General features: G+C 35.9%; 1 protein-coding gene across 1 annotated transcript in view; it reads right to left on the minus strand.

Annotated features, from left to right (window-relative positions):
- acj6 (abnormal chemosensory protein 6) overlaps positions 1-24,000 on the minus strand; it is a 42,562-nt gene that overhangs the window by 14,542 nt on the left and 4,020 nt on the right. The window contains exons 2-3 of the mRNA XM_089087837.1: positions 16,228-16,435; positions 14,460-14,726 (exon numbers count right to left, since the gene is read on the minus strand). Of these exons, the coding sequence (XP_088943963.1) occupies positions 14,460-14,726; positions 16,228-16,435 (475 nt within the window). The remainder of the gene's footprint in view (positions 1-14,459; positions 14,727-16,227; positions 16,436-24,000) is intronic.

The raw sequence follows: 24,000 nt of genomic DNA on the forward strand, positions 1-24,000 counted from the left end.
AAAATATACACACACACAAAAACGTACACAAACACGATAACTTACACACACACAAAAACATACACACACAATCGCATACACACACAAAAACTTACACACACAAAAACTTACACACACACAAAACTTAAACCAACCCACTACATTACACACACACACAAACATAAGAATAAATAAAAATACACACACAGAATCACTTACACACACACACACACATAAAAATACAAGCACACAAAAAAAAATACACACACACAAAACCTTACACACACACACAAAAACTTACACACACACACAAACTAATAAAAACACACTCAAAAACTAACTCACACAATTAATCTTCCTAACCAATATGTAAAATCATACATACGAAAACTTAAACCTGAGTCAAAACTAAAACACACACACAAACTTACACACACACACACAAATAAAAACAATCAAACAAAATTACACACACACACACAAACTTACACACACAAAAAAACTTACACACACACACACACAAAAAACTTACACACACACAAAAACTAACACAAAAAAACAAACATACACACACACAAAAACATAAACACACACAAAAACTTACACACACAAAAAAACCTTACACACACACAAAAACTTACATACACACAAAAAACTTACACACACACAAACAATTACACATGCACAAAAAAACTTACACACACACAAAAACTTACACACACACAATATCATAAACACACACTACATACACACAAAAACTAAAATACGAACAAAAACCTTACACACACACAAAAACAACAACACACACACATAAACTAAAGTACAGCACAAAAAACTAACACACACACAAAAAATAACAAAAACACAAAAATACAAACAAAAAAAAACATAAAAAAACATAAAAAATTATTACAAACACAATTAAACACACAAAAAAACATAAACAAACACAAAAAATAACAAACATACACGAAAACTTAAACACACATAAAAAAATACAAACGCACAAAAACTAAAACACACACAACAAATAACACAAACACACAGAAAAACTAACACACATACAAGAACTTACATAAACACAAAAAAATACAGATACACAAACAAAAACTTACACACACAAAAAAAATGACACACACACACAAAAACTTACACACACACACAACCACACACACACACAAAAACTTACATACAAAAAAAAACCTTAAAAACAAAAAAAACTTACGTACACACAAAACAACGAACAAAAAAAAAAAAATTCAAAACGCACAAAAAAAACTTACATACTTAATCAAACTAAAACACACACAAACTAATACGCCTGCAAAAACATACACACACACAAAAACTTATAAAACACACAAACACAAACGAAAATTTTATATTATCTTATGAAAATAGAATTTATATGTGAAAACACAAAAAAAATCTCACACACACATAAACTCACACACACACACAAACAAAAACTCTAAGCTAAGACTCTAAGCTAAAAACTCTAAATTCTTAACTAAAACTAAACTAAACTAGAACTCTAACTGAAATTCAAAGGTAAAATATCAAACTTTTAACTAAAATTAAACTAAACTAGAACTCTGACAAAAACTCTAAGCTAAGACTCTAAGAAAAAACTCTAAACTATTAACTAAAACTAAACTAAACTAGAACTTCAATAAAAACTCTAAGCTAAAAACTCTAAACTCTTAACTAAAACTAAACTAGAACTCTAACTTAAACTCATAGTTAAAAAAATCAAACTCTTAGCTAAAATTAAAATAAACTAGAACTCTAACAAAAAAACTCTAAGCTAAAATTCTAAAATCTTAAATAAAACTAAACTAAACTAGAAATCAAATTAAAACTCTAAGCTAATACTCTAAGTTAAGACACAAAACAATTAAATAAAAATAAAATACACCTATAGATTAAAATAAAATTTAAAAAAATCAAACTCTTAAAAATAGTTAAACTAAACTATAGATCTAACAGAAAAAACTCTAAGTTAAGACTAAGCTAAAACTCTAAACTCTAAAAGAAAATAAAAATAAACTAGAATTCTAACAAAAATTCTAAGCTACGACTCTAAGATAAAACTCTAAACTATTAACTAAAAATAAAATAAACTAGAACTTCAACAAAAACTCTAAGCTAAGACTCTAAGATAAAAACTCTAAATTATTAACTAAAACTAAAATAAACCAGAACTCTAACTGAAACTCAAATGTAAAACATCAAACTCTTAACTAAAATTAAACTAAACTAGAACTCTAACAAAAACTCTAATCTTAGACTCTAAGCTAAAACTCTAAACTATTAACTAAAACTAAACAAGAACTCTAACTGAAACTCAAAGGTAAAACATCAAACTCTTAACTAAAATTAAAGTAAACTAGAACTCTAACAAAAAGCGGCGCATCCCTGCGGCGCATTCCTGCGGCGCATCCATGCGGCGCATCCCTGCGGCGCATCCCTGCGGCGCATCCAAGCGGCGCATCCCTGCGGCGCATCCCTGCGGCGCATCCCTGCGGCGCATCCCTGCGGCGCCTCCCTGCGGCGCATCCCTGAGGCGCATCCCCTGCGGCGCTTCCCCCGACCCGCGGCGCAGCCCCATGCGGCGCGTTCCTGGCCGGGGGCGCGTCTCGGGCCCGGGGGACCTTGGAGGCGGGGGGCAGGCCATTGGGGGGCGGGGGGGCCCTTTGGGGATCCGGGGCCCTTTGAGGACCAGGGGCGGGTCTTTGAGGGTCTGAGGAGCGCGGTTGGGGTCCGGGGGACCTTTGGGGGTCCGGGGGGCCCTTGAGGACCTGGGGAGGGCCTTTGAGGGTCTGAGGAGGGCGTTTCGGGGGCTGGGGCTCTTTGGGAGCTTGGGGGACCTTTGAGGACCGAGCGCTTCCTTCGGGGTTGGGGTGGTGGGGATCGGAACCCTTTGGGGTTGGGGTAGAGGACCTCACGACACTGTTCAAATGAAACTTGTGTATTATAATGACCACAGAGTTTCACCCTCAAATTCTCTTCTATAATCATCTTTTAGAATGTCTCTAACTGTTTCGCCGAAATAATTCCATAACCTGTCTAAAACAGTTTCGCCCAAATAATCCCTAAACGTAATTTCAGCGTGTTCCTTTTGTTTTTGGCATCTCTGCGCTAACGCATTTCAAATTAATAAGAAACCTGATTCCCGCGCTAAAACAATTCATCGCTAAGATGTTTCTTGGAGAATTGTTTCCATGACGTTTGGTTATTAATATCTTTGGAGTTCGACCAAAAGAGTTGTTTCCGATGCAAAGACATTAATGACTTGGATCTATTCCTGGAGAAATGTTGACAGTACCTGTCAGACATTATTAAACTTTGCCCGGAAACAATTTGATTAATGACAGACAGCACAGGTGTTCCAAATTCCCAATTGATTACGCAATCAATTTCTCAGAAATCCATGCCTATATTTGGTATCCCATCAGCATTAAAAATGCTGACAGGACCACGTGGTTTATGGTTTTCTCAGTGAGAAAGTTCCTGTTTTTTCAAATTCTCACTGACAAAAACCATAAAAACATACAAAAATGTGAGAAAATTCTTGTTTTTTCATTCTCAGTGAGAAAACCATAAACCACGTGGTAATGTTCGGAGCTTTAGGGTCACCTCTACTTGACTAGGGGGCGAACCCAATTACATACGTAATAATTTATGTTCGTTTTAATTTTTGATGTTGCTCCTTACTTTCAGTTGAAAAACTTGTTTTTTTTTATTTAATTTCTGATCGTTTTTTTTTTTAAATAATGCTGGGAAATTTGGCGACCCCTTCATAGCAATTTCCCTTCCCCCATGAAAACTTCCTTCATAAAAAGGTTCTCCCACGTAACTCCCCCCCTAACTACCAGAAAAATCCCCCCTGAAAACGTCTGAATACTTCCCAATGACCAATACTATATGTAAATATTGAGCAAAGTTCAAAACTTGCAGCCCTTCCCCGGGGACTGTGGGGGATTCAGTCATCCTCAAAGACATATTGACTATATTTTTCGACCATCCTGAACAAAATGTCTATCTAAAAATTTTGATCGGGTGACTTTGGGAAAAAATGAGCGTAGGAGGGGGCCTAGTTGCCCTCCATTTTTTGGGTTACTTAAAAAGGGCACTATAACTTTTAATTTCCGTTTGAATGAGACCTCCCGCGATATCTTAGGACCACTGGGTTGATACGATCACCCCTGAAAAAAAAAAAAAAATGAAAATAAACACGCATCCGTGATGTTTCTTCTTGCGAAAAATACAAAATTCCATACTTTTGCAGATAGGAGCTTGAAACCTCTACAGTTGTGTTCTCTGATACGCTGAATCTGATGGTGTGATTTTCATTAAGGGTCTATGACTTTTAGGGGGTGTTTCCCCTTTTTCAAAAATCAGCCAAATTTTCTCAGGCGTGACTAAACTTGATAAAACTTAGATATTTCAAATCAGCATAAAAATCTGATTCTTTTGATGTATCTATTGGTATCAAAATTCCATTTTAGAGTTTCGGTTACTATTGAGCCGGGCCGCTCCTTACTTACAGTTCGTTACCACGAACTGTTTGATAGCAATAAAAATTAATTGTTATGGCTTATGGACCACTTGAAGGAAACACACAAAAATTCTAAAAATTAATTAAAAACGATCATAAGTACTTACATATCTCAGTCCTAAATGGATATTATTTCACTTAACCCCCTTCCCCATTAATTAATAAACAGCACATTTTATTGACTCCATTATATCAAGGAGGCACACTTGTGCCTCTATAAAGAGGCGACCAACCACAATGTTAAGTGATTTCCGGTCCTAGTGGTCGCAGAGAGACAGCGGTGATTACATTTTAGAGCCCAAACTCAAACTCAGAACCGTGCACAATTTCACCCCCCCCCCCTCCACCGGTAGCGTCAGGGGTAAGAGTGGGCCAGACGTTATGACATTCTACTCCCAGCCCCCCTGTAACGGTGTCTGATTGGGCTGAAATTTAGAGGTTATGTTTTCCAAGGGCCCGGAAGCTTATCCTCGAAATTTCAGCTCAATCTGATCACTCCTTCCCTGTTTTCCAAAAACCAAATATAGCCACTTAAAGTTCATTTCTCTTTTTTTTATCAGCCACGCCTACAGGCCACAGTTGGCAACGGATCCGGGTGAATGAGGACTCATTCAAAGCGGAATTTGACCTGTTAGGGCCTTTTGATATTTTCAGACCGAAAAAATCATCCCCCGAATTTACAAAAAACCTCGTTTTCCTATAAGAGCCCATGTTAATTTTTCCCACCACAGCCCCCCTTTAACGTTGTTTGATCGGGCTGAAATCTGGAGGATAAGCTTTCCTGGGGCCTGGGAGCTTATCCTTAAAATTTCAGCTCAATCCAATCACTCCTTCCCTGTTTTCCAAAAACCAAATATCAAGTTTTGTGGGGGTTTGCTTGCGTCAAAAATACATCGCACAGAATAAAACTAATGTAATGTCTCTGTCGTACAGTGGTCACTATTCCTGACTGTCAGGCGGAAGATCCGAGTTCGATTCTCCGTCAGAGAAATTTTTTTATATATTGAATTTAAAGTTTAAAAAATAAACTCAGTTTCTTTTTTAAATCCAATCTATTAAATCCTTCGGCTCAACAGGCGTCTCCAGAAGAATATCACAGTCGGCCTTCAGGTTACAGGTAAATCTCCACTGCTTTGATAACTTGGGGCCTGGGGCGGCTGATAAAAATCTTACTGTGCATTTGATTTGAGTATTCAGGAATTAAAACATGTTGAGGGGGATGTTGTAGGGTGATTGAAAGGCAACCATCCTCCATTTCCATTTTTAGATCCTTCCTCCCTCAACACTCAGAGAAATTTTATAAAGCAGTTTTGTTCAAAATATTCAAAATGTCTAATAATTTTGCCTCTGGTGATGGCGTCTTCCCACAGCCCCTGGGCAAGGAATATAACTTATGCAATTAACCCATTTTAAACATGCGGGATTTATCATTGGAAAAGAGGGGATTGTTTGATCCTGGGTGTTTCTGAAAAGGCTAAGGGTATTGAGGTGAAAGTTTGTAGAATTTTTAGGGGTATTTTGAACTACGGCAAAGGACACTATACGCATTCAGGTTATCGAAAAGGTGCTTATCTTAGAAACGGGTAAGGGTATTAACTTGAAGCTCTCAGGGCCACTACCACTGCTACTACTGCTCAAACTTCAAGTCCGACTACTTGCACTGTGAGTACTTGTGACTGCAACTGCAACTACTTGCGACTTCTTTTATTTTTGACTACTTTCAGGGAATGTTGAGGGGAATACTGAATAAAATCAAAACACGCTATATGCATCCTGGTTGTTAAAAGGGCATTTCAGCTGTTTCTCACCGGACAGAAAGAGGCAAGGTCGATCCCAGGTCTCCAAAAAGGATTAGGGTATTAATGTGAAACTTTCAGGAATTGGTGAGGGGATGTTATATCAAAACACACTGTGTGCATGATAGTTGTCAAAAAAATGTATTAGCAGTATCTCAGGAACGACTTAGGGTATTAAGCTAAGACTTTCTTGGTGTGATTTAGGAGATGTCAAAAAGTGATGAGAGGGCAACCGGATAATGAGGTGAAACTTTAGGACATTTTGAGAAAAATGTCAAACAAAATCAAACAATACCATGGGCATGCTAGTTGTCAAAAGGGCATATTAGCAATGTCTAAGGAACTTTCAGGATAGGTATAGGGGTATGTTGAAGGTTGATCCGGGGACAACCAGTTTTCCAAGCCATTTTGATGTGTCCCTTTCCCCCAACACAAAATTTTGAATTAGCGACTGTGCAAAAAAAAATAAAATTGTAAAAGTTCTAATAACTACGCCTTTAGGGATGTCATACCCCCACAGCCCCGGGGCAAGGATCATAAACTATGCAAGTTTCACATTTTGGCATGCTAGATTACCGCGGAATTCTTATAAGCTTCGAGGAATTTTAAGGGGAACCAAATTAAAAGTTGCTACGTACATCCAGGTTATCAAAAGGAGTATATCTGCAGTATCTTAGGAATTACTAAGGGTATTTACTTTAAACTTTCAGAGCAGTTCCACTTATGCTGTTACGACAACTTTTGACTCCAACTACGACTACTTACAAATCCAACTACTACTACTTTCGACTACTACTGCTTACAACTGCTTAGGAGAAGAAAGCTAAAAATGATGGGGGGGGCGCTGATTACATTTCGGCCCCTTTTCGACATATCCCTCAACATGCCCAGAGAGTTTCATATTAATATCCTTAGCCATTCCAGAGATATTGCAAATAAATTTTTTTGACAACCAGCATGCAAACAGTTTGTTTAGATTTTGTTCAGCATCCTTCTCAACATTTCTTGATACTTTCAATGATAGTTTTTGGAGACCCATGAAACACCACCGCTCCCTTTCCTAATAACAATCCCAAAGTGTAAACAATGGTCAACTTGCACAACTTAACACCCTTGCTCTTGGTGCTCTGGGGGACCTTGTGATCTCCGGTTGTATAGTTATTCGACCTTCAGACTATTTTGAACAAAAGAACTATTTCGAAATTTTAATCAGATTTCTTTGGGAAGAGGACATTTTGAAAGGGTGAGGGTGGTGCTGGCTGCCCTTTGATCCCTTTTGAGTCCTAAGACGGGTTCTAGAACTTCCAATTTCTAATTGAATAAATCCTATTTAAAGTTTTTTTGATGACCTCTTCCATAAGAAGTGGCTATCGGAAAAAAAAATAATACTTTGAAGCCTTATGACTCTTTGCTATAGACAACGCTAAAACTTTGCCTCTGATAAAATCAACAAAAATAAAATAATCATAATATCCAAGACTAAAAAGATAACGTAATGGTTACCCTGCATTTTTTTTTCAAATTCCCCCTGAACATGACGTATAAGTTTCAGCCCTGAACCGTTCCCAAGATATTGCTGATAAGCACTTTTGACAGCCAGCGTTCACAAAATGTGTTTTAGTTTTGTCCAATATTCCCTTCATCATTTCCTGAGAGTAGTTACAAGAAATGGTAGTCACAGCCACCAGTAGTTGCTGTCACAGTCGCAGATAATTGCAAGTAGCCTTAGTCAAAGTCGCAAGGATTCACACTTGTAAGTAGTTGCGGTCGCAAGTAATCTTAGTTGCAATAGTAGTTGCAAGTAGTCACACTTGCATTCATATTAGCATGAAGTCGTGCTGGTTCTGAAAGCTTCAATTTAATACTATCACTCGTTCCTAAGATATGGCAGAATAGCCAAGATGCATATAGTTTGCTTTGATTTAGCTTAATATACACCTCAAAATTCCACGAAATTTTGTCTCAATACCCCCAGTCTCACCTGACACACCCAGGATCAAACATTCTCCCCTTTTCCGATAATAAATCTTGCATATAAACAATGGATGAATTGCAAAGCCTATATTCCTTGCCAAAGGGCTGTGGGGATGTGACATCCCCGGAGGCTTAATTGCTAGACCTTCAGTTATTTTGAACAAAATGGCTTTTCAAAGTTTTGTCAGTGTTGGGGAGGTGTCTCTAAAAAGGGGAAAGGATAAGATGTTCCCCTTTGACCACTCTTCAATATCCCCCTCAGCATGCCTTGAAAGTTGCAACTGGATACCTTTTTTCATTCCTTGAATATTTCTGATATAATCTTTTGACAACCATCCAGCAAAGGGATTTTTTTTTTTTTATCTTTGCATCCCCCTCAACACTTTCTTAAAATTTCACCTTAATAACATAAGCCTTTTTGGAGACTCAAGATCAATAGTGCCCCCATTCCCAAGAATAAACCTTACATGTAAATAATGGGCAGCTGGCATAACTTACAGTCATTGTCCCAGGAGCTGGGAAAGGTATATCCTCCCCAAAGGTACACTTATTTAACGTTTAGGCGATTTGGAAAGATATAGCTATTTCAGAAATTTGGGTCGGATATATTTTGGAGAAGGGGCAGCTAAAAAGGGCCTGGGAGGGGGGCTGGCTGCTCTCGACGGCTTTTCAAGATCACTCTCAACATGCCCTGAAACTTACAGCTTAATACCCTCAGCAATCACATTTTTTGTACAACTTACTGTTAAAGCAGTTTTGTACAGCTTAAAATTTGCCTAGGTTGTACTTTATTCAATGTTTTCAAAAACTTCTTCAATAACTTTTAAGGTTTTCTGCAAAATAATAACCGTCTTCAAACGAAAGAATTTCCAAAATGCAACTGACAGTTTTTCTTTCCCAACAAATTTTATCCCAGTAGTGGAAAATATACTTAAGTCAGCTGTTTAAATGTTACAATCTCAGCTAAAGAAGTTTCAAATTTTGTTTTAAGCAATTGATTGGTAGAAATAACAAATTTACATTTAAGCTAAACTTACTTCTGGAAATGTTGAATAGTATTAGTTGTGTTTTAGTTATGTTTTAAATATTTATTATCTTATTTTTCACCGAATAATTTATTTAATAGGTTAATTCTAGCAACAGAGTTATGAAACTTAATAAATACCAGATAAGATTCAAAAATATCAGATAACAACAGAAAGTAAACAACCACCACGTGAATTGTTATTTCTATTGTTAGAAAGCAGATACACCGAGATAGATGTTTTACCTAATATGTCCACTGATTCAAACACGTTAGAATTAATACTTAAATGTTCAGAGGGTGACTTCAACAACAACAAAATATTTTTTTAAATTTTGTATTATTACTTCCTGAATATTGTAAGAAAAGTTATTATTTTTTACACTGATTTAAATATGTCACATATTACGCTTAGGCTACTAGTCGGAAGAAATTTAAATGAAGGAAAAATTGTTGTGGAGACCCTCTTTTGAAATATTTTCTAAAGTATGTAATTTTCAAAAAAAATTTTGTTAAAACAACCTAGCCAGACATACAGAGAAATTGTGCTTATTTTATTTTTTACTATTTCTCAACTGTATCTACAAATTTGTTAGAAGCCCATTTTAGCCAACGGTAACCCATTGTTGCAGTTTTTACCTGCTCTTAAAAGAATAAATGAATTGGTCAACTTCGATACAAGCAAAAAGGAGCCATATCATAAATTAGTTTAATGTGACATAACTGATCTTTACCTTTAAAGAGAAAGGACAAAAATTAAATTTGAGCACTGTTAGAATAAGGAATTTTATAGGAAAGGAAACGTTTTTTGTCTAAAAATATGGACGCTGATCCTCACAATAGATCTTTCCACATGTTTCTTATTACCCTTGAAATTTGGTTCTCCTTAAAAATGACGGCCAAATCAAGAATTTATTGAAAGGTCATAAATTGGCTGATTTTGGAAACTTTGGCTGCTCAGGCATATTACTTTTAAAACAAATTCGACAAACAGAGGCAAGATTATTAAATGTAATTCAAATTCAAACATCTCTACTGGTCATTCAATCCGAAATTCCATCTATTAACAAATGGATGATGATACCAGCAGTGAAGAAGGCCTGAAGCCCTTTAACTTCAATAAATTAATGTCTCAGAGGTAAAATTAAATTTATTTGTATGTTGCTAGAGCTTTTAGGGTGAAATTCTAGAGGAGGTTCTTTTTATTAGCCTAGGCTTAGGAAATAGGGTCAATATCTACGAAATCATATTATTGAGTTAGGACAAAAGTGAATACACCATTCGATGCCTTCTTTTATGCTGATTACGAATATAATAACCATTTCTAGCGGAAATGAGTTTCCGCCCCCCCCCAATATCGGCCAATTCAGGGTTCGGTTAGGTATAGCCGATATTGGGGGGGGGGGGGGGGGTGAAATTCATTTCCGATAGAAATGCTTATTATATTCGTAGTCAGCATAAAAAAAGGCATTGAATGGTGTAGGCCTATTCACTTTATTCCTAACTCAATAATATGATTTTGTAGATATTGACCGGAAATAGAGTTGAGTTTGGAGAATAGAATTTTCAGGAAGGAATTCTGAGCTTAAATTGTGCACAATAAAGGGTTTTCAGGCTCCTTTTCTATTTCCTAGGTTTAGAAAATTGCCTAAGCCTTATGAGGTAGGCTAGTTTTGCTTGGTGTCTGGTTAACCTACATAATATTCTAGTTTGGAGCTCCACAGAAGGAAACAGAAAATCCTAGTTTAGTTGCTTTTCACTATCTTGAAAAGAGGTTTGGTTAGGAAAACAAAACTTTCAGGGACAAGTCTACAGACTAAGATAAGATATTTATTTTAAAAAAATTGCTATCACAAGCCCACAAAGGGCCAAATTTGGACTTTGGAGTCGACAACAAATAAATGGTTACACTAAAAATTCAAAGAACAACAACAAAATAGAGAAAACCATAATGAACATCATTTAAAAGTTGATAATTAAAACTGTAAAAATTAAATTAAAAAAAAAAAAAAAAAAAAAAAAATTGGTCAAAAAAAACTTAGAGCGAGACATAAATGCATTAAAAACTGGTCAAACTAAACTTAGAACGAGACATAAATGCATTTAAATTAAAAGGGATACTAAGAAAGTGTCAGCAATTAAACTACAGTAAATCAATAAAAGAGTTAAAAACAATAAAAACTGGTCAAGAAAGGGGGGCAAGCAAAAGAGCGCAAGAACCTGGGCAGTACCATCAGCTAATTAACAAAAAAGAGGGAAAAAAAGAAACTATTGAGGCATTTTATTCATTTTCTCTGTAATGAAGGGGATAAAAGTTCTTTCGTATCTGGAATTAATGCAGCAAATGGGGGACAAAGCAGGGATGGGCTCAGAAACAGCTCAAGACTAGGCTAAAGCATGTTGAAGGAAGGGTAAATATTTAGTTGGTGCAATAACTTAACTAGGATGAAACTGAAAACATCATTGGGTGCCTTTTTTATGCTCTTTCATAATTTGAGAACTGCTTCTGGGGCTAGTTGCATCTTGAGCCCCAAAGGTATTTCACATGAATAATGAAAGAGCATAAAAAAGCATCAAATGATGTTTTCACTTTCATCCTAGCTAAATTATATGGCCAACTACAAATTTACCATGAACTTTACCCACCCCACCCCCCTAATGTGCAAATGTATACCCTGAATTATCAACAGCACAGTTTCAAATTGGGAAATTCAGCACTATTATTGTCAATGTTATTTGAAAAATTTTAAACAGTAGAAAAATGGTTTATATTTGAGTTGCCTAATAAATGAGGTTTGAATTGTTATAAATAAGTATTTTTTGGAATATGTTACTCTTGAAAAACCTATTTTTAAACTAGTGAAATGTTTTTAACCCCTTTTCAATAACTTAACTAGTGTTGATAACTTCTTTGTGTGGTTACAGAAATGAAATACATTTGGGGCCCCTTTAAGGGCTCAATATGCAAGTAGCTCCAAAAGCAGTTCTTGAATTATGAAAGAGCATAAAAAAGGCATCAAATGATGTTTTCACTTTCATCCTAGCTAAGTTATTGCGCCACCTATATATTTACCCAAGGAAGGTATTTTAAAGTACCTACCTCCACTCCTCCTTCTAGAGGGCAGCAACCTTTGATGGCCTTCAAAATATTTGTGTTATGAAAGTGGAATATCTTATTAAAATAAAACTAGTACTGGTAAAATTCTAAACAAGCTACTTTTTGCTGTTTTAGAAAGGGGCTAGGTTAGGAAAATTAAACTTTCAGAAATGGATCTACAGAACAGAGAACTATAATTTAGCTAGGATGAAAGTCAAAACATCATTTGATGCCTTTTTATGCTCTTTCATAATTTAAGAATTGCTTCTGAGGCTAGTTGCATCTTGAGCCCTTAAAGAGGCCCCAAAGGTATTTCATTTTTGTAACTACAACAAAGAAGTTATCAACACTAGTTAAGTTATTGAGAAGTGGTTAAAAACACATCACTAGTTTAAAAATAAGTTGTTCAACAGTAATATATTCCAAAAAAATATGAGCCATGGAAATATGAGTGGGACTGTCTGTCCCTACCAACTGATGCCAACTTCATCATAATGAGTGTCTTGCTAGGAGGCTGATGCTGCTTTGGGCTTAAGTTGCATCTCTCCTGCAGACCTCTCTTATGGCGTGTCACTAGGCCCTAACACAGTGATGAAATTTTGCCATCATTAACCCAGAGCACAACAGATCCTGTATGGACCTTAATTGCTCCAAAGTGCAAATTAAGGTAATTAAGGTAAAATACTTATTTATATTAATTCAAACCTCATTTATTAGGCAACTCAAATATAAGCTGTTTTCCTACCATTTCAATAGTGCTGAATTTTACAATTTGAAACTTTGCTGTCAACAATTCAGGGTATATATTTGCACATTATGGGGTAGGGGGTAAAATTTACATTTGCCCACATAATTTAGTTATGATGAAAGTGAAAACATCATTTGATGCTTTTTTTATGCTCTTTCATTATTCATATAAAACACCTACAGGGCCCCTTTAAGGGTTCAAGATGCTACTAGCCCCAGAAGCAATTCTTGAATTATGAAAGAGCATAAAAAAAGGCATCAAATGACATTTTCATCTTAGCTAAATTATAGTGCCAGCTAGAAATTTACCTAAAGTGAAGCCTTGCAAAATAGTTCTTCTGCTTAAATGAAGTATAAGAAAAGTATTTTCAGCTTCATAACTTTGCTCAATCAAAATTAATAAGGTTTAAAAGATCTGCACATACATTTCCTAAATTTAGAAAAAAACCATTGGTATGACCTAAAATTTTACTCATATAACAGGAATAGCATTTTCAAAACTAAAACCAGAGAAAAAGAAACTAGAAACTGAAAATAAAGGTAGCCTATAATGCTGTCTTTTTCAAAATTTGAACAGGTATAGCCTAGACCTGTCAAGTAGACATATTTCTAAGACTTAAAATCAGAAGAGGGTTAACATAGTAGCTTGGCAATACCTTCCCAGAGTAAGTTTTTGGCCCTTGATTAATTACTAAAAGCTTCATTTTTCTTAACCTAACCCCTTTCCAAGATGGCCAAAAATAACTTGTCAGAAATTTTACTCTAGCACCATTAGAGTCCTTACTGTATCCTCTTTTCAAATATCATATTTGTATTTTTGACATTGCACCTCATCCATTCCTGATAGTCCCATCTTTAGCCCTAATAATGTATTTCTTTTATTGTTACTTACCTTGTGATGCATCACAAGGTAATAGATAGCAAAACAGGTTCTTCACAACAGATAACAAATGTACCTGCTCCCAACCCTGTAATGTTCTAAGCAGTGTTCCCCAGGGAACAGTTTTGGGACCCCCATTGTTTCTTCTATATATAAATGAAATGATTACCAAAGTCAGCAACCACTTAACCCTTTATGCTGATGACTCAAAACTATTTGCTGTACCTGATAGATCATCAATACAATCTGATATTGACCACATTCAGGCATAGGCAGATAGGTGGCTTCTCTCTTTCAACATATCAAAATGCATCACCATTCATTTTCGTCACAATAATCCTCTACACCAATACACAATGAATGATAAACAGAAATCATCCCCCATTCCTCTCCAAACTTACACCAGGGACAAAGACCTGGGAGTCACTATTGATAATCTTCTGAAGGTTCATGAACACTGCACAAACTGTTTCCAAAGCAAATTTTAGCCTTGGACTTATTAAAAGAACACTTACTAGCCAGTCACATGGAAGCTTCTTGAAGCTATACAAGGCAATTGTGAGACTAGTTCTTGACTTTAGAACCTGCCTTGCTGGTCCAGATATACAGCTGGTGATATACAATTGATTGAAGTTGTAAAAAAGAGGGCCACCAAGTGCATCTCTGAACTTGGTGAGAAACCATATAGTGAAAGGCTATCTAACCTAAACTCCCATCTTTGACTTTCCAATGCAAGTGTAGAGACATGCAACTCACATATAAATTTGTCAACCAACCCCAAAATAAGCTCTTTACCCAGTTACCCAATGAAAGACAAACACAAGGTCATTCTAAGAAGCTTACCAAGTGTACTTAAGTGCATCTATCCTAGCACACCCTTAGTCAGAAGGCATGTCACTGGGCTGTAAGCACAGTCACAGCCCTGTTCTTTCATATTTTGTGTGAAATGTTTTAACTGCCATCTCAGCAACAGATCCAACATTGGACTTTATTTTGCCCCAAACTGCAAATTAAGGTAATCATATAACAGGAAGCATTTCATTATTCATATAGAATACCTTCAGGGCCCCTTTAAGGGTTCAAGATGCTATTAGCCCCAGAAGCAATTCTTGAATTATAAAAGAGCATAAAAAAAGGCATCAAATGATGTTTTCACTTTCATCCTAGCTAAATTATAGTGCCAGCTAGAAATTTACCTAAAGTGAAGCCTTGCAAAATAGTTCTTCTGCTTAAATGAAGTATAAGAAAAGTATTTTCAGCTTCATAACTTTGCTCAATCAAAATTAATAAGGTTTAAAAGATCTGCACATACATTTCCTAAATTTAGAAAAAAAACCATTGGTATGACCTAAAATTTTACTCATATAACAGGAATAGCATTTTCAAAACTAAAACCAGAGAAAAAGAAACTAGAAACTGAAAATAAAGGTAGCCTATAATGCTGTCTTTTTCAAAATTTGAACAGGTATAGCCTAGACCTGTCAAGTAGACATATTTCTAAGACTTAAAATCAGAAGAGGGTTAACATAGTAGCTTGGCAATACCTTCCCAGAGTAAGTTTTTGGCCCTTGATTAATTACTAAAAGCTTCATTTTTCTTAACCTAACCCCTTTCCAAGATGGCCAAAAATAACTTGTCAGAAATTTTACTCTAGCACCATTAGAGTCCTTATTGTATCCTCTTTTCAAATATCATATTTGTATTTTTGACATTGCACCTCATCCATTCCTGATAGTCCCATCTTTAGCCCTAATAATGTATTTCTTTTATTGTTACTTACCTTGTGATGCATCACAAGGTAATAGATAGCAAAACAGGTTCTTCACAACAGATAACAAATGTACCTGCTCCCAACCCTGTAATGTTCTAAGCAGTGTTCCCCAGGGAACAGTTTTGGGACCCCCATTGTTTCTTCTATATATAAATGAAATGATTACCAAAGTCAGCAACCACTTAACCCTTTATGCTGATGACTCAAAACTATTTGCTGTACCTGATAGATCATCAATACAATCTGATATTGACCACATTCAGGCATAGGCAGATAGGTGGCTTCTCTCTTTCAACATATCAAAATGCATCACCATTCATTTTCGTCACAATAATCCTCTACACCAATACACAATGAATGATAAACAGAAATCATCCCCCATTCCTCTCCAAACTTACACCAGGGACAAAGACCTGGGAGTCACTATTGATAATCTTCTGAAGGTTCATGAACACTGCACAAACTGTTTCCAAAGCAAATTTTAGCCTTGGACTTATTAAAAGAACACTTACTAGCCAGTCACATGGAAGCTTCTTGAAGCTATACAAGGCAATTGTGAGACTAGTTCTTGACTTTAGAACCTGCCTTGCTGGTCCAGATATACAGCTGGTGATATACAATTGATTGAAGTTGTAAAAAAGAGGGCCACCAAGTGCATCTCTGAACTTGGTGAGAAACCATATAGTGAAAGGCTATCTAACCTAAACTCCCATCTTTGACTTTCCAATGCAAGTGTAGAGACATGCAACTCACATATAAATTTGTCAACCAACCCCAAAATAAGCTCTTTACCCAGTTACCCAATGAAAGACAAACACAAGGTCATTCTAAGAAGCTTACCAAGTGTGCTTAAGTGCATCTATCCTAGCACACCCTTAGTCAGAAGGCATGTCACTGGGCTGTAAGCACAGTCACAGCCCTGTTCTTTCATATTTTGTGTGAAATGTTTTAACTGCCATCTCAGCAACAGATCCAACATTGGACTTTATTTTGCCCCAAACTGCAAATTAAGGTAATCATATAACAGGAAGCATAAGACCCCCAGTGCTGGGAAGATCTTTCTTAAAAATGGACATCAGGCTCCTAATCTTAGTCATGATGCATAAATCTGTAGGTTTAGATATTTAGAATTGACTGATACTAAGGACTAGACTATTTGAGATTGGCTGACTACAATCTTTGAAAACTTATTGTTTTCTAGTGTTTAAACTTGGTTAAAATGGTAAATTTGTAGTTGACAAGATAATTTAGCAGAGATGAAAGTGGATGCATCATTTGATGCCTTTTTTAAGCTCATTCATAATTCAATAATTGCTTATAAAAAAGTACTAGTACTTGCAAAACAAACTTTGTTTAGAAATCCCAATAACCACAGCTTAAGGCTTTCCTTCCATACCAGGGTTCCACTTATGTCAATTCATGAAAATTTGGGGGGGGGGGGATAAAAAATAGCTTTCAAAATCAGGTGGGGGGGGGGGTGCAATTTGTTGTTCTTTTTTATATTTCAATGAAAACATGAAAGAGGGTCTTTTTAATGAAAACACACAAAACAAGGGACTTTCAAAATGTAGAGGGGGGGCAAGGGGTATATATGCTCTCCTCAATTGAAGCCCCCATGGGATTCATCAACCCGGCCTTTCACTCAAAAACAAAAACTAAACTAGAAAAAAATATAACAAAACTCCAGTTTAGACTTTTTATCTATCTTGAAAGTTAATCAAGCTGGAGAAATAAAACTTTCAGGAATAGAGATACTGTCAAAATTACATAAGGGAATGTGTTTTCAAATGCCATTTTCACCAACCAAGGCATCAAATTTACATGACCTGAGCAAAATTTTGTGGTAGGTAAGTAAACCCTTCAGAAAAGATTTTCAGTGTGAATACGGAACAATATAGGTAATATAAAAATTCAGAACTGGTTTAAAGTCCAGCTCAAATGCAAGAAAACATGCCAGACTCCAAATGTACTTCTTTTTTAAGACAGAAGACAGAAGAGGTTCTTTTTTAAGGCATACAAGACAGAAGAGGTGGAAGTATAAGCTTGAAAATGTATTCTCAGACCTTACTTTGGGAGGCAGAAACCTTACTGAAAACTATATTTGCTTAGCTAAACGATCTTTCAAAATAGCAATAATGGCCCATAACAATGGCCAAATTATCTTACATGCCAATTTCATCTTATCAAACAATCAGGCTAGTCTAAGATATTCCACCAGCCAGTACCAAGAAGGATCTGCCTTTGAACAAAGATTGTTTATCTGACTGAATTGATTAGGAAACTGAAGTCTTTTAAAACTGATGAAATATATACAAAATTGGAAAGGGCCCAGACTAAATGTTTCACAAATGCAAAATTTCAATACCTTAAAACACACTTACCAGCAAGATGAGTTAGTAGAAACCTCCTTGTCTGTTATGTAGCTTCCATGTAACCTATCCAAAAGTTGGCAGATTTCTAATGGTTTTGCACTATTTTGTGAGTATTTCTCATCAGTACTGTAGTGCATTTAGAATAGCCTATACATTTGTAGAAAAAAACAATCCCAACAAACTTTACTGATTTTCATGTTTTTGTTTTTTTGATTAGTTCTTAATAACAATCAGTTTATAATACCAATTAAAAAAAAAAAGCATCAGCAAATTTTAGGATATAGCCTAGGGTTATATCTGGGTATTAGGGGATGAAGGGTGTACAGTTACTTTTGAAACAACTTTGAAATTCCAATTTTGTCCCAGCCAACCAATCCTAATGCTTGGATAAAGTTCTAGGCCATTAATGAAAGTCTGCTTATTTTACTAATTTGCATTACTTGTGCTTATTTATAATGAACAATTGGCTCAAGTGATGTCAATTCACAAACAAAATTTAAAAAATCAGCATTTTTTGTCCATAGCCAAAGAATTATCTTGGTATTAGGAAGGTATAGGGCTGGGATGCCATTGGAATTGCAGCAATAATCACATCCAGAAAGTATATTACACAGTAAATGGAATATGATTTGTATTTTTCAGTTAGCATGTAAATGGAATTTTCTACATACTCCCTCAAAGTTTGTCCAAATTTGTTAAAGAAGAGATCCTCATGAAAGGGATAGGAGTAGAGGTTGATAGTTTAGAATACACTATGCACCAATGATTTAGGGTATGGATCCATTCATAAAATTTGTATTGACCTAACTCAACTATATTCCAAGATAGTAAAAAGTCTGACATCTAAAGTTTTACTGAAGTGATTATTTTACAAAATTTCAAAAAAGAAACCTGTTATACTACCAAACTAAAATGAAAAAAAAAGCAATGAATAAATAATTTGAGAAAAAGTAGCTAAAAAAGGACTTAACTTATCAGTGGATAGTTTAGTGCTGGTGAAATGTTAGCCTGTTGGTAACAGCTGTATTACCTTATATCAGAGCTGGCTCTATCACATTGGCAAACTAGATGACTACCTAGGGCATCAGTGCCTAAGGGGCACCTGGACAATGGGTGTGGGGTGGCCACATTAGCTGAATGCATAAATGGAACAGATTAATTTTCAGAGAATTGGAGATACTTGCAAAACAAACTTTGTTTAGAAATCCCAATAACCACAGCTTTAGGCTTTCCTTCCATACCAGGGTTCCACTTATGTCAATTCATGAAAATTTGGGGGGGGGGATAAAAAATAGCTTTCAAAATCAGGTGGGGGGGGGTGCAATTTGTTGTTCTTTTTTATATTTCAATGAAAACATGAAAGAGGGTCTTTTTAATGAAAACACACAAAACAAGGGACTTTCAAAATGTAGAGGGGGGGCAAGGGGTATATATGCTCTCCTCAATTGAAGCCCCCATGGGATTCATCAACCCAGCCTTTCACTCAAATCAGGCTATATATTGTTCTTCACTCCCCTTAAGGCTAAGACAAGTGCTGAAAAGCAGAATAATTGCATTTAAATGGGCTAGGTTGTAGGGGTAAATTTGTTGGTAGTTTCATATTTGACAAAATAATTAAACTAGGATGAAAGTGAATACATCACTTGATGCCCTTTCTTTTGTCCTTTCATAATTCAATAATTGATTCCAGGCAGAATTATATTTTGAGCCCTTAAAGGGGTCAAAACAACCCATAGTAACCAACAGTTTAAAATATGTTTCTGAAGAAGTTGGGTACTGAGAAAAAATAGCTATCTATAGCTGATTCAAGAATGGTAATTATTATTTTCACTGATCTTAATAGTAAAATTTTTGTATAATGATGAATTTGTATAACTTATTAAGAGCCAGAAACCCCACAAAAATTACATGAGTTCTCTGTAATGTCGTTTTGAAGGGTTTCACACTCTTTTTAAAAAATCTTCCAATTTTGTTTTCAAAACTACTTTTTACTATTAAGACTCAAAAAAATTACAGTTAGCATTTCAAATCAGCTACAAATGGCAATTTTTTCTCACCACACAATTTTTCAGAAACATGTTTTTAAACTAGGTGCTATTGGTTACTATGGACTATTTTACCTTTTGGGGCCCCATTAAGGGCTCAAAATTGAATTTAGGGCCCATAAGCAATTATTGAATTATGAATGAGCTTAAAAAAGGCATCAAATGATGCATCCACTTTCATCTCTGCTAAATTATCTTGTCAACTACAAATTTACCATTTTAACTAAGTTTAAACACTAGAAAACAATAAGTTTTCAAAGATTGTAGTTCTATAGTTCTATAATTATGTTCCATAAATGGAACAGTCATTTTGTTCGACATAACTTACAACCCTTGCCCTGAGGGCTGTGGGGGGGGGGGAGTGTCATCCTCAGAAACATAATTTCCAGACTTTTTAACTATGTCGAACAAAATAAATATCTAAAAATCTTGATTGGATGTATTTGGGGAAATGGTGGGTATGAAAGGGGTATTAGTTATACTCCAATCACTTTCGACTATTAAAAACGGCACAAGCCCTTCTAATTTCCAATCAAATGAGCCCTCTTTGAAATTTCTACATCACTATCTATAAAAACCTTATATGCCCCCAGGGCATAACTTACAACTCTTGCTCCGAGGGCTCTGAGGGGGCTATCATCCTCAAAGATCAAATTTCTAAATTTTTTAACTACGTTGAAGAAATTGGCTATCTAAAAATTTTGATTGGATGTGATTGGGGAAAAGGTGGGCGTGAAAGGGGGGTTAGTTTCCCTCAAATCACTTTCCCTTTGAATTTCCAATTGAATCAGCCCTTTTTCAAATTTCTACAACAAAGCTTTCAGTAAAAATCTTGTATGCCCCCAGGGCATAGCTTACAACCCTTACCCTGAGGGCTTTGGGGGGAGTGTCATCCTCTTAGATATAATTTCCTGATCTTTCAACTGCTTTGAACAAAATGACTATCCCTAAATTTTGATTGGATGTGTTTGGATGAAGGGTGGGCGTGGAAGGGGTGTTAGTTGTCTTCCAATCACTTTCGACTATTAGAAAGGGCTCTAGCCATTTCAGTTTCCAATCACATGAGCCCTTTTTGAAGTTTCTACAACAACGCTTTCTATAAAAAAAAACCTTATATACCCCCAGGGCATAACTTCTAACCATTGCCCTGGGGGCTATGGAGGGTATCATCCTCAAAGACCTAATTTCCAGAACTTTCAACTACGTTGAACAAAATGACTATATCACACTTTTGATTGGATGTGTTTGGGGAAAAAGTGGGCGTGAGAGGGGGGGGGGGGTAGTTGCCCTCCAATCACTTTCAACTATTAAAAAGGGCAGTAGCCCTTTGAATTTCCAATTGAACGAGCCTTTTTTCAAGTTTCTACAACAACACTTTCTATAAACAAAACCTTATCTGCCCCCAGGGCATACCTTACAACCCTTGCCCTGAGGTCTGTGGGGGAGTGTCCTCCTTAAAAACATAATTACTATCTGGAAATCAACAACGCCGAACAAAATGGCTATCTTAAAATTTTGATTGGATGCGTTTGGGGAATTGGTGGGCGTGAAAAGGGTGTTAGTTGCCTTCAAATCACTTTCGACTAATAAAAAGGGCAATAGCCATTCTAGTTTCCAATCGAATGAGCCCTTTTCGAAGTTTCTATGACAATTTCTTTGCAGCAAAGTACCCTGGTCTAAGACCAAGAAACCAAAAAAAAATAATACATTGTGCCAACATCGTTCTTTACTTAGGCAGCGCTATTGTGCTGCCTATGAACACTATTTAGAGTATGGTAGATAAGCAAGGATGAAAAACACGAAAATTGTCTTTGTACTGAAGGTGGAGACTATTAAACCCGTTTTGTGCATTTTGTCAGAAGCCTGGATAGGAGTAACAGGAATAACAATTCATGAAAATTTAGGGAGGGGGAATGCATTTTTCAAAATCTGGGAGGGGGTGGGGGCAACTTTGCTGTTATATTGATATTTCCAATCAAAATACTACAAAAAAGTATTTTCAATTAAAATATCTAGAACAGGTATTTTTCAAAATCTATTGGGAGGAGGTCAATTACCCCCCCCCCCCCCCGCTCCCTCCAAAAAAAATCAGTCAAGTATACTCGGAAGCCTATTAGTTGAGCGAGGAATGCAAAAAAACACAAGCTAGAAACAAAAATCAGCATAGCTGCTTGTTCCTGAATGAATTTGTAAGAAACCAACATGAGGATTTGCTAACTGATTATTTTTTTTTCTACGGAAGTAACCAGTGTATATTTTTTTCAGCATGTATTTCAGTATATATTTGTTTCAGACAAATCAATGGCATAAGGGGGTACATCCCCCCTGTGTGTTGGCATCCAGGTCCCCTCCTAAACTGAAAACTCCCCCCACCTCTCACCCTATATAGGATCGGAGTTGTGTGCATGTATCATTTAGTTCTTAAAGAAAACGATGATTGATTTGTCCGAAGTTCTCTTCAGAAGAATCTGAATTGTATGAATATTCCTTCTAATTTGTTTCATTGGCTACTCTTCTTCGTTTAGCTGTTGTTAGTTTATACACTCCAGAATCTAAAGCTAGTATAATTCAAAGCGTAATATTTAACCTTTGTACTATTTTTCCAGCTATAGGGAAGCAGAAGAAAGGTTTATAGAAAAACAAATGAAGTTCCTAGACTCATGGATTGGAAAATCAAGTAAAGTAAGTTGGTTTAAATTGTTCTAGTTTTCAACTCATATATCAAAAGTATCTCCTTTTTAGGGTTTAATAATAATGTGTTTTGAACATCTCAGTATTAGAAAAGTAGTAAGCAACTCATTAATAAAGTCAGAACAAACCCTGTCCTTTTTTGTTTGCAAGAATGGAGAGGGGGTATTTACAAGTCAGTAATATCATAGAACTGTATTGAACTGGCAAGAGGAGTTAGCAATTTAGAGGGTGCCCTCTTTTCTTACTTTTTTTTCATGCTTGAAGCTATGCTGAAAACTTTTTTTAATGCAGCTTCGCCTCTAAAACGGAACCTCTTCCTCAGATTTTTAAAGAATACTTGTTTAAAACTATACTTTATAATTGTCATTATGAAGGATTCTAGTACTTCAATATTAGTTATAAGGCTTGCCTAGGTAAGTGAAGATATTTACTTGGTCAATTTTTGAGGTAACTTTTTCGCCATTCAATACTAATTTTACCAATGTAATGTAACCCTGAACTCTCAGAACCTACTTGAATTCATTCACTTCAGCACTTAGCTCTGATGTCAATCTTTAGCACACTATATTTGACGTCTTTATTTCCTAGATTTGGTCTACTTTAATACAGGATCCTCAAACAAAGCAAATAATTGTATTTTAGTGAACAAAAGTAACTTACTTTTCCAATAGGATACTCATTTTCATCACAGAATACAGACAGAAAGAAGCGTATCTTAAAGATAATGTGTTAGAAAGACAAAAATTGATACTGGGTAATAGAGTAAAGAAATTATAGGTTAATGTAAACAAATGTTAAGATGTACAGTTTTACTCAAATCTCACTGAAAGTCTCACCTTTACTTTCACTTGTGTCCATATTTTAATATTAATTCAGGATTAATAATAATCTTTAAGTGCAAAAAATAGGGGCTAGTAACTTACAATATTGTCTATGGAATGAAAAACTAGAACACATATCAAGTCCATGAAAATTATCAAGTTCTTTCTTGAATGGATCGACATTTGGGCTTATTAGTATTGATGAGGGCAGACTATTTGACTTGCTGATGATCCGGTTGAAA

The sequence above is a fragment of the Artemia sp. Qi Xiang Cuo genome, chromosome 4 (assembly GCF_049724085.1).
Source record: "Artemia sp. Qi Xiang Cuo chromosome 4, ASM4972408v1, whole genome shotgun sequence".
Lineage (NCBI taxonomy): Eukaryota > Metazoa > Arthropoda > Branchiopoda > Anostraca > Artemiidae > Artemia > Artemia sp. Qi Xiang Cuo.